This window comes from Struthio camelus, chromosome 1 (genome assembly GCF_040807025.1).
Source record: "Struthio camelus isolate bStrCam1 chromosome 1, bStrCam1.hap1, whole genome shotgun sequence".
NCBI classification, from domain to species: domain Eukaryota; kingdom Metazoa; phylum Chordata; class Aves; order Struthioniformes; family Struthionidae; genus Struthio; species Struthio camelus.
The window spans coordinates 143,340,964-143,353,442 of record NC_090942.1 but is presented as its reverse complement, the minus strand read 5'-3'; the positions used below and the strand labels follow the sequence as shown (position 1 = coordinate 143,353,442).

Sequence of the window (12,479 nt, the reverse complement as noted above, 5' to 3'; positions counted from 1 at the left end):
AGAAATTTAGTTACGATAAACCACATCCTCTGCACCTCTTTGGGTTTTTTGTTTTGTTTTTTATGAATGATGAGATTTCGTTGCAACCCTTAGGAGCTTGGCAGAGCTGATACGAACTGTTCCATTCTCTTCTTCTACTCACATGGTCATACCCTGTTTTTAATACTGGCAAAAGTGATCAACTTTGTTTTATTTTTCTGCAATGGCATAGTCAGTAATGAATTAGTCCATTTCCAGTCCCATTTACTTCAAATTAAACTAGATTAGACTATCAGTGAGTCAATAACCTCACTCTTTAAATGCTGATGTTATGCTTCTATATAGAAGCGTTCTGTATAAAAAAAAAATCTATATAGAAGCATTCTGTATAAGAAATTCTATATAGAAGAGGTTGCCATGTGTTAAAAACAAGGGTTAACATCAGCATTTACACAAATTACATTAAGAAAACAATATTGAATAGCACTACATGGATTAAAGCCCATTTACAATACATCCATCACCAAATAAAAAGTAAACATTTATGTTAAAACGACTCAATTGTGGGAATACATTTTCAGGAAGATTAGGCAAAGATACTTAGGAAACTCTGAATACTTTCTTTCCTTACTATGCATTCTTCACAATTTTCAGGTAAGCTTCTAAGGCAAGCAGTGGATGCATCTTCCATTATGTTTATGAAGGTAGCAGTCAGTGACTACAATGTGTAATTCCACTTTGATTTGCCAAAGCCGCTGAAGCATTGTTGCTTCTCTCCAAGCACCCTGGAAAGAGTCTGGTACACTACAATCAGTTGACTGCTACCTCACCTACCCTTTAAGCTTTCAGGGTTAAAGAGCCAGCATAGGAGAGGGCATCAGCAGAGCCACGGGGATTTGTATCAAGAATTGCATCAAAGAAATTAAGTGTCATTCTAGAAATTAAATACCCAAATTGACTGAAATGTGGAACGCTGGCATACCCAGCGCTGCCTGGGGAATATTTTAACGTATTTGACAGTTTTCCTCTCTTCTGTTCAAAAATACTGAAAGAACAGAAATGATAGGTCAGATTTCAGCCAGCGTGAAGTTTTTTTTGATAACCACAGAATTACATTGGCTTGCCTAAACTGAATACTGATCCTCAGACATGATTCCTTTGTTCTAAAAGAGTAAATCATTTAGTGTTAATTTTGGATACTTTATTATAGGTCAAGGTTTCCAAATAAAATACAATCAGATGCTTCAGAAAACAGGTTAAGATGAAAAACATTTAAATTTACATATAAGAGGTTGAAAGCAACCAGATAACTTGGTAAACAAGGAGAGGGGAGAAGAACATACCTTTGAACACTGTTTATGATTCTGGCACCAAGCAAGTGATCCATTGTTCTGAAAAACAATGAAAAGATACATGAATATCTACACTTCTTAAAGAGCAGATCTGATCATACAAACAAATTGAAACAGAATTCACCTTCTGGCTCTGCTTAGAGAATGGTGTAGTACCTAGACGTTAGTATCAATCTTGACTCGATTCTGACGCTGACTAAAATGCACGGAAAAATGTAAAGTGACCGTAGAAAAGCTAGGAAAGCATTTCATCAAGGCTGATGGAAAACAAACTAAAGTTTCCCTTTAGGCCACCTTCGTAAGCATTTACTATCTCGACTTTGTCGAGAAGAAAATAAAGGTAACTCTTTCATTTAGGAATTTGAGAGGGATGGGTAGTGATTCATGAACTGAAAGTTCGTGCATTTTTAAAAAATGTAATACTTAGTATAAATTAATGAGGAAAGATAATAAAAATCTTTGAAGTAATTGGAAAATTGGATCAAATGTGTCATGAGTTTACCAAAAGTAAATTATGCCAGTTGTGTTTTATATCTTTGATATGATAACTGATTTTTCAGATCAGGAAATACTATAGCTCTCATTTATCCTTACTGCAATAAAACCACCAAGACAGCACCACATGCAAAATGATTATTTAAGTCAAAGAACAAGGGAACATGGTGAGAATAGCAAGATATAAAACTGGCATGGGGACATACAGCAACCTGCTGTTCTGCTGCAGTTCGGAAGTGTGAATTTTGGAAACGACATTTTCTACTAAAACAACAGCTGAGGAAAGAGAGGTGTGTGCAGGTGGGGTTAACAGATGACACAAAATATTGATGCATTTTCTGTACGGAGAAGGATTAAAAGAGCAGCAAGGAAGACCTGGGTGAGCAGGTCTCACCCTGTGGACTGAGCAGTGGAAACGGGGTACAACTATACCACCACAGTGTTCATGCATTTAGGAACTTTAACGTATACTTTTCTTCCATAACTTGTGAGCTCATCAGCTGGAAACAGGACAAAAAAAAGATTCAGGTAAATTCACTAGTCACAATATTAGCACAATCCATCAATAATGGTGAGCCCACGAGAGAGTAAAAAGACATCCTTTCAAATTAATTAGGCAAGGTATTTCCAAAGGGATGAATTAATGTGACTGTACTAGGCCGTCACCTTTGGCACTGAGCGTAGATCTGGACAACAGTCTCTAGGAAAACAAGTTCAGGTCAGCCAGGGCACAGAAGGATTAGCAGGACTACATTTTTATTTTTTTTTCCCATAAGAGGAGATGAAAATAACATATATATACACATAACTTATTTATAAAATCACAATCATAAAGCCAGGATTAGTCTCTGGATGTGCAACAACTCTAAGCCAGCAGAAGAAAGATGCATTATCGTGCACTGTACCCAAGCCAATGAGACCAGTTTCTTAGCACAGCAGTACTCTGTGTTCTCAGCAAAGCTTGTAAGCTTAAATACAGAACCATGCTATCAGAGCCATGAAGCCTATGGTTTGGCGCTGGCTCCCGCTGAGGAAATATTTGCAGAGATCATGTTTACAACTGTCTTCATACGTGTACGTAGTATACCTTCACACAAGCTCCCGAGATTATTCAAGTCATGCCAAAAAACTTTCCAGCTGTCACAGGAGGTTGGCCCCAACACAAAAACAGCTAAAAAGAACCAGAATCCCTTTTTACTTAAGACACTGTACACCAAAAGGACCAGAAGGCACAGAAGTGAAAGGACAGAAAACAGCACGGATTTTGACTCACACGGTCCCATTAGATAGTTTGCAGAAATTAAAGCCTTCATATAGCACACAACATACACCTGCTTGTAACTTTAAACACAAGTGGTTCTAACAGTATCAACAGGACTGCTTGTGCTTTAAGCTAAGCACACTCATCTATGCATTGCTGCATAGAATTACAAAGATCTACTCGGAGACCAGGAGAAACCGAAACTTTCGGCTAGATCAGTCATCTAATGGAGGCACCTCGCTTTAGTACTTAAAGAAAGGAGCACAGCTTGCTAAAGATGGTTCCCTAAAAATACCAGCAGTAAGTCACTTCCAAGGATAAATCAGAATCATCTTCGGAATTTTTCTCTAAGCTTCCGTCAGCAGGAAAGACAAAACTGGGGAGCATAGGGTAACTAGGCAAGAAATGGAAGTGTTTCAGACAGCCAAAATAAATTAGTGCTTTCTGCACTTTGAACAATAAGCACATTTTGAATCAGATATAATGCAAAGAGAAATCGGTGAGAGTTTTTCTGCTAACAGCAGCACGGACTTGGACCAAACCCATCAGGAAGTTCAGGAACTGATATTAATGCATTCAATTTGCATGTTACTCTTGCACGTTAAAAACCAAAGTAATGCAAATTGTACTTATGCTTTCACCTCAATGTTTTATTCAAATGTCAAGATCTTACATGAAAAACAAGGAGTATATAAAAGCTGTGATGCTAAAAATGTCTATTCTCGTAATATCTAAGCAGCTCTAGAGACGATAAATGTAAAGATATATCCACTGCTCTCCACTTCTAAGCTCATTTAGAAGTGATTTCAAACATTTTTGCTCCATAGATTTTAATTTCAATACTTTATGAACATTTGTTTGTCTTACCTTCACAGTCTATTATGCAATCCTTATTTCACTTTCTAGTATCATATTTATCTCTAATTACTGTAGAACTTGGCTAACAGCAAGATTTGTGGGTATAAGAATAGCTAAATATGAGCAACACATGAGGCCCAACCCCTTCAAAAAGAAGGGGACATAAACAGAAGAAATAAAACTTTAGAATAGCTGTATATAACACATGCTAGTGCGAATATGTTAGTATTATCCTCAATGCCATACAAGGATTTATTATTTCCATTTACAGATCTAGCCAGTGTAATGTTAAGACAATATTTTATGTGCTACTTTCAATTTCTCCCCCCTTTCTTCTTCATATAAATGTGACAGAGGTAGCTGATTGCAATAACAGATTAGTACCAGCTTGCCGCTTTATTTCAGTTATGCTGCTGCTTTCCATTGACCTGGAAAAAGCCCTCCTGCTTTTGAATTATATCTGTTACTTGAAACTGTAATGCAGTTAACGTCCAGATGTGTGGGCCTCCTTCTTCATAATGTTTAATGTCTACAAATGTTTTAGTTTTTCTACTGAAAACTCTTATGACTTGAATTAAAAAGTAAGTTTAGAAAAACCAAAGTATTGTTTAGCAACATCAGTTTCGTATAAACTAATACTGATTTGAATGATCTTTCATTTTAAAAGGTGAAAGCAAATTCTAGAGTCTTTCTTTGAACAATAAGGTGTTTGAGGAAGCGGGAACCCCTCCTTTTACAAATGGGTAATCTGAATTATATGAATGTTCAGCTGTGATTTTTTTTTTCTGTTTTTAATCCAGTGTAGCTGGCTGAAACCATAATTTCAAAGCATCAGAAATTCTGTACTTTATCTGGAGCATTTTACATGCCTCAGGATCACATCCTCGATCCCCCTCACATCTGTTCTTCTTCAAACCCACTCTTGATCTGAATCAAGCCAGTGACAGTTTTGACTTTGTCTATGGCTTTGGGGAGGACTTAAATACCACTTTTTATTCTCACCTATAAGCCTGCCTTCAGGGCAAGCTTTGAGATATCTTAATTTGTATGCTAAAGAAGAAAAGCAACTGTGCTCAACAGGGCAAGTTGCAGCTATTCTATCTTCTCAGCACTGAGGTCACATGATAGATGTCAGGTAGACAAGACTAAAACCGTCCCCAACATCACATAGTCGATAGAGGCAAAAGGAACTCAGGCCACGGCCTGAGCCCCAAATGCCTTTCAGTATGCCTGAAATGAAAACATAGACAAACAGGATCAGGCCTTGGAAGACCCAAGATTATTTGGCTTTGCTTTTTTGTTGTCCACTGAATGTAGAGACAGATTGCCCTTGAAAATTCCCCAGGGATCTGAACCAGACATGTAAAAGGCAAGTGATTACAAAAGTAAAGAAAGGAAACAATAATAATGATAATAAGACAAATATTTTAAGATCATTCAGATTTTTCCATAATAATTCAAACCACAAATATCTGCAATGAAACTGGTTAAGTTGGTATCTCTAATCAAGTCTTACTTGCTGAAATGAAGCCTGGTATATGCGCATACTTGCTTTCCACTGGTAAACCACAAATGTCCTTTGGCCTGAGGAGTTAAGAGAAACATCTGTGTTCTGTGCCCCTCCTGCCTTGAAAAAATAAAAGTTGTGCAGGATCTTGTAAGATAAAACTGCAAGCAGAGAGGCAAGAAAGAATCTGTCTTCATCTATCTGCAGTCTGTAGATAGATGAATTAATAACTGTTACAAACAAGTAAAAACTGGCCTTTCATTGCAGCAAAGGCAAAAAAATAATTTCCCTCAATTTGCATCTTTGTCCCTGATTATTTGTTAGGAAAAAACAGCCCTTCTTTTGAAGTGTCAGAGATCAACTGCGCAAAATGAACTAACCATTTAATCTGCTATGACAATACCTGCGTTGCTATTAGCAGTTTTGAAGGTCTTTTCTCCCCTGCCCAATCTTCAGTTCAGGTTTTGAGTGAAACCTCTATCCTTCAGAAGTGGCATCTCCCGACAAACAAAGACCCAAAGACCTCCCTGCTTGTTTCATGATGACAAGAGAAACACAGAAATAAACCCTTCAAATGACAGCCTCCCACTGACGTCAAACAGAGCAATTGACTAGACAAACCAATAGCTGCTGCACTGATGAATTTAAAGAGACAGGGTCTCCACATTTTCCTCAACCTTTCAAAAATCTCTACAACATGAAATTACATGCAACGGTAAAATATCATGTATACTGTGCCTGATGTACATTTCCTCACTGCATGCTCACTAAAGTCCCTGTCTGAATTTGGGTCTAACTACTGCAATCCGGTATGTCCCATGCCCAACCTAGAGGTGCCTGGCCCTCAGAATGGAATTAACAAATTCAAACTAGCTATTTCAGTTCCCAAATACCAAAGCAGATGCACCTAGGAACAAACTTCAAAAAAGCCAGTACACTTGGTGGACAGAGATACCAAACCCAGCAGATAGGAAACGCTAAAACAAATTTTGTTTCTGAAAGCCCTTCCTCTTACGCTTAAGCACAAACTTAAAGTAGATGTATAAAAAGGGGAATCGTACTCCCAAGCTCCGCTCCAGCGCTGTGGTGTTTTACTTACCTTGGTGCCTATAAATGATTGGCTCACATTTTTCTTTTAACACTTGGCTGAAAAATGGGAAGAGGATGCCGTTTTAATGTAACAGTTAGGACACATGCCCCGGAAGTGTCTTACCAAGCCAGAGGTAATTTAAGTCCTTAGGCCCTTTGAAAATACTCTAGGCAACAGGCTAGAGTGAAACCCATCCAATGAAATCAAACCACTCTCAGAAATGAACAGGAGATATGTGGAATCAGAGACAGGAATGAGAAAGGTCATAAGGCCCAATGACAAGCTCTGCCTCTAGAAAACAAGGCCGCTGCTTTATGCAAGCATATTTTTCAGTGTCTTTCACTTCTACAGGCTTGTTCATTGCAAGGCAAGTTTGAAGGCCATCCATTGAAGAGGACTTACACAGAAAAGGGTTAGTATTAGACGAAACTACCATAAAAGAAAACAGAACCCCAGAAATATTCTGGCCCCTTGAGCTCTATCCAGAGAGGGTAGGAAGGACATATAAATAACTGAAATTTGAAAATCTTGTTCCTTGTATAGTTTCTTATTTCATTGTAAATTTTATCTCAAGTAAAAATGAATTACTCAGGAATTTCTGTTGGCTTACAATGGTTCTAATATGGGATTAAATTTAATAAAGCAAGAACCAAAGAATCACAAGTTGAATATCTCGTTTATCAGGACCATTTCTGACACTTAGACAAACAGGAGTGATGTTTGCGTGTACAGCAGCAGTTTCCATTATATTCAATTGGGATACTTCATCCCATCCCAGAAGAAAGTGATCAGACTTTGGTTACTGATGCTTTCATCGCCTCTAAGCTACATTAAGCCATGTGACAACCCTAGGTACTACTAGGAAATCCCAGCTAATACAAAACACTGTCATACTACAAAAAAAACCAAGCACTTTAAAGCCTGAAGAATATTTACACAGTCTACTTCAGAATCTCACAGCAGGCATTCACATTTTGATGGTAAGTCTCTTAATCAATGGACATGCAGGAATATCTCCAAATTATAATCAGATCTCTCTCTACCAAATTTATAAAGCCTAAAGTAATTACATATAAAATCATTTGCATAAAACAGATGTCATGAATACTCTAAATTGTCTGTCTGTTACCTTCCCACTAAATTTGGAATGCAGTTTCAGACTGTAGTAATCCTAACCACAGCAAAAAAGGAGAGAAGAAAGGGACTTCAAGAGATTGCCTCTCCAAAATCATGCCTCACTTACCTAAGCTTTTCAACTATATCTAAAAAGTTCATCAAACAGTTAACAAAGGTGTTTTTGAGTGGGAAATAGGTAATATGACAAAATAAGACTGAGGTTCATACCTAAGTATTTTAGAGTAGTCATACTGAATCAAACCAAATTCCACACAGCAATGTCTTCTATCTAAAAGTGCACTCCAAAAAATGCTTACTGAAGCAAAATTGTAAGAACTGAATGGGCAATCAGTGGTACATTTCATAGCTTTGAACTGTCTTGTTATTATTCGCTGTAATTTTTCTATTTCTACTGCACCTTTTCTGAGCTAGAAGGACCAGAACAGCATATAACATTCAAAATGGGGCATGGCATGATTTATACAGTACCACTGTAGTACTTCACTGGTGTTTTTGGGTTTTTTCTTTTAAATCCCTAACCTTCAATTTTCATTTTTGATTGTTCCAGAGAATTTAGCTGATATTTTCACCTTTGTAACCTTTTGTAACATGTTACAAGTCAAGCTTGTATAGGCTGGTGTCAGGGCTCTGAGGGCACCGATTGGCCTTAATGGCCCAGACAAGCTTCACCTGGGGTCACCATCCACACACATACCAGGCACATGGGCTTTCAGCCCTTGCCTCAGCTATGCTGCAGGAGCCTGTGTCGAGCCCTGCCTCCTGCTGGACCCCAGATTTGGGCTGTAGGTAACTCGCCTCCTGGATGGACCTTTGGATGTACGCTGTAGCCTCTCTCTGGCCACGTCTCCTGGACGGACTTTAGACACCTTGCTATAGCCTTGTCTCCAGCCTTGTCCCTGGTCTTCTCCTTTTGCTCCTAGCTGGAACCCCTGGAAGGACCCTGAACCTGGCTCATCACTTGCTGTGCCGAGGGCTGTCGATGGACCCTGCTACCAGCCCCCAGCTCTGTCCACTGCACGTGGGCCCTGTGGGACTGCGCACCATTGGCAAGGGCACGGCCTGCACTGGAGTCACCCTTCGCTCCCTGTCCTTGGGGAGCAGCCAGCCCTTGCTGCACCCTGACAGCAAGAAACTATGGATCGAGGTCTGCAATAACCTGTTCGCTTTTCCCAGAAAAGAAGAAAACGTTCCATAGACTTCGCCCTCATTAAGAAAAATATAAAGCAAAATTTCAACCATAAAACCAGATAAAGACCACCCAAACCAGGCAAAACAACAAAACATATAATACTTACTGAAACAAACAAACAAAATCACTGCATATGGCTCTACCCTGAGAGAAGATAAGAGAACACACGCTACTTAGCAGATATTAGTCCCATTGTTTAATATACTGCCATCACAACTTGGATAACTTAATGATGAGTGGGTTATATAAAAGAAATTTATGTAGAAATACAGAATTATCTTTAAATATATAAATATATTTTCTCTTCTATCCTTCAAGTACATATAATGGATTTTAATGGATTTTACTTTTTCTTTCTTTTTTTTTTTTCCTCTAATAAACTGAGCAACAGTATTATGAAAAGGAAGCTGAGTGGAAGAACACATTTTAGAACACATATCTGGACCTCATCTGTTACTGTAACTACTCACTATGATCCTTCATAGCTAAATGAAATACACATCTTTCTTAGCAGAATCTACTTCTATATCACAGATCCTTAAAACTGTAGAAAAGTAAGTGTTGGTTACTGGTTAAACCAAAGTAATTAAAGTTAAAGAGGTGACTGCATGTAAGAAGTAGCTGTAAAACTGATTTGCCTAACAATTCATTCTGGTGTTACAATTACAGTTTGTAAATATAAATCAAAATTAAATTATCACGGGTAACAGCCTAACAGTACAGTCTTAAACATCTGGATTTAACACCAAAAAATGCATATCACAGATAATTTAATCAAAGGCAAAGTAACACTATTATTTTTAGAATGTCTCAGTCAAGTTTTCTTTTAGATTTATACTAATGCTGCCACCATCTGTAATGTACTAACTCCTATGATAATGATATGGCGAGGTCCTCCTGCAGATGGTTGGGAATGAATAAAACCGTATTAACCTAAACCGTGTATTGATATTTCCCAAACACGCAGGTCACCTTTAACCTTCATTTCTATTACAGACTGTTTTCATTAGAGTTGATATTGAAATATGTAAAGTCAAAATTTTACATTCACCAAAATGCAAACACTGCAAACACAGAAAGATAAACCATTAAGATCAGAATAATTACCAAAAAAAAAAAAAATTAGTATACACCACCTGAAATGAGAGACAAGACACATCAGTGTTTTTTGTCTGGCTGCCATCATTAGCAGGTTCTTAAAGAGATAGTCATCTAATATAGAACACCTTTATTTTTCCCCTACAGTATCATCTTCCCAAATAGATAGAAAAACTACAAGATGAACACAAGCTGTAAAAACAAATGAGCCTTGTGTCTCTGTCGCACTTTTGAGTTATGACTGCCTTCTTGTGGTTTCACAGACTTCCTTGTTACCACTTCTAACACCAATCTGAACTGAGGTCTTACTCTACTTAGCAGAAGTTTCTATCGATCTATAAAAGAAACTTGAGATTAAAATAAACTTCACCAAGCAATAGGAGGAGTTAAACATACAGACACTAACTTGAAGATATTAAAAGCAAATATGGAACCTCACACTCAGGAATATACACTGGGCCAAATCCTGCTCAAATTTCTTGGGGTTAAGTAATCCAATTGAAGTGAATAGAAACTAATCTAGTTGCATGAATATCGTAAATAAAACATGGCTTACTGAGTATTTATTTTTAGCCTCTATTCCAAACCCTCTAATCCTTCCGAAATGCTTCTAATGTGCCTTTTCTGTTATGTCATAGAGTAACTTTTCCTGTATACAATGAAATAATGAGACAATAAAAATATATGTTGGTTCAAGGGTGTGACAAAAAATGTAGCCCATTTGGAAACCAGCAGTGAAAAGATCAAAATATTTTTTCAAAATGTAATGTTTACTTTTACAAAATGCAGTATTAACATAGATATATACAGCCTATTTTAGTGTACTTGATAGAACAGGAATGCTTTACCAAAAAGCAGGCATACTCCATATCAGAAATATGTGCATGCTGCTTTTAGCACTGGTTTGACTTTATAACTGAAAATGACAGTCTATAGTATCATTCTTCTGTATAACTGTGAGATTAATGGTTAGCTGGGTGATTCCCAACAGTATGTGATGTGGTGTATTTATCACAGGCTGCACTCCTGTGTACTGCCTACCAACTGATCATTTCAGAATCAGCTACAAACACCTCAGGGAACACTAGGAAGTAACATGAACTATATAAACACATCTGTTGAGCAAAAGTTCAACTTTCCCATTCACTAAACTACTTTAGGTCTGTTCCCGCCCCCAGATCACCTCTTCCAGTTAGGTTTGTCCAGAAGGAATCCACTGCATGAACTCTCAGATCACTCCACAGCTTGAAGCAAAAGACAATCAATGACAATCAGGAGACCTGCTTCTAAAACACATTCTGATCCACATTAAAATACTACTATAGATACCCCACCTCAGCCACTTCTAACATCTTCCACAAACATATAAGAACAATATTTTAGTCTTCCCTACTAGTTGTGGAATTTTCCTCAGAAACCACACTGGTTCAGGGCCTTCAGGACATCAGTCCTTTCAAAACTTGCAACTAGCTTATGGTTCTGGTGTCTCAAGTCCTTAAGGAACTAAGTATACAAAAAAGAGTAACAAATACAATTTTTCAGATTATCCAAAATCTTCCTTACAAAGAGTTCAACTACAAATCATACAAACATGTGATACTCCATGCAGCTTGCACTGCCACGGCATCTTTTCTGATTGCAAAATTTGAGGCCACTGGAAAAGCCTGATCAATTATTGGTATCATACTTCAATTCTAAATCTCTCTAAATGCCAGCAAAACTTCCCCTTCAGTCTATGTCACATTTCATCAGTTAATGTGCTAAATACAGTGAACTATACACTGGACATACGATATTTTACTGTATTTTCTTGTATTCGTTCTGGTGTATATGGGAGGGACATCATTCAATGCTAGACTTTGGTCTTTAGCAAGAGTGCATGAATACAGCTGCCCTTAACAAAAGGTTTCTTTACAAGAAGGCAAATACATGTGTATGCTAAAAATATCAAGCTTAGAACTTAAGAGCTCTTTAGTACCCATGCTACTATGACCCAGATATCAGGCACCACCTAATTTTATGCTAACATTGTTGTACTTAAAGTACTAATTATTCCCAAAATAGTAGTATAAAATTAACATAATAAATTTCAGGAATTTATTTTCTTTCCCTTTGGGATGTGTTATTAGTTTCCAAGATACTAAATATTTCACATAGCAGTAGCATCCATATCCAGCACAAGTGGATGGATACATATATTTTCATTTCCCTTTAAAATAAAAATAAATAAGTAAATTATATATATTGTCTTCCTCAACAGAAAATATTTGTGACAAATATCCCCATCCTATTCCAATGCTCTTGATATGTTGCTATAAAATTTCTCCTCTTTAATCTATGAAAGGTAACAGACTCAATAAATATCATTACTACTGTACATATACGGCTTCAATATCCCAAGCTCCTCTGATAATGGAAAAGCATGTAGAAAAGCATAATCTCCAAACAGCACAAATAATGATCACACAAATAAATTAACCAGTCTAAAATCTGCCTATAATTACACATTGGTA

General features: G+C 37.4%; 1 protein-coding gene across 1 annotated transcript in view; it reads right to left on the bottom strand.

The window, feature by feature from the left end:
* Positions 1-12,479, bottom strand: part of ANOS1 (anosmin 1) — a 137,440-nt gene that overhangs the window by 107,106 nt on the left and 17,855 nt on the right. The window contains exon 2 of the mRNA XM_068921409.1: positions 1,323-1,370. Coding sequence (XP_068777510.1) covers positions 1,323-1,370 — 48 coding nt within the window. The remainder of the gene's footprint in view (positions 1-1,322; positions 1,371-12,479) is intronic.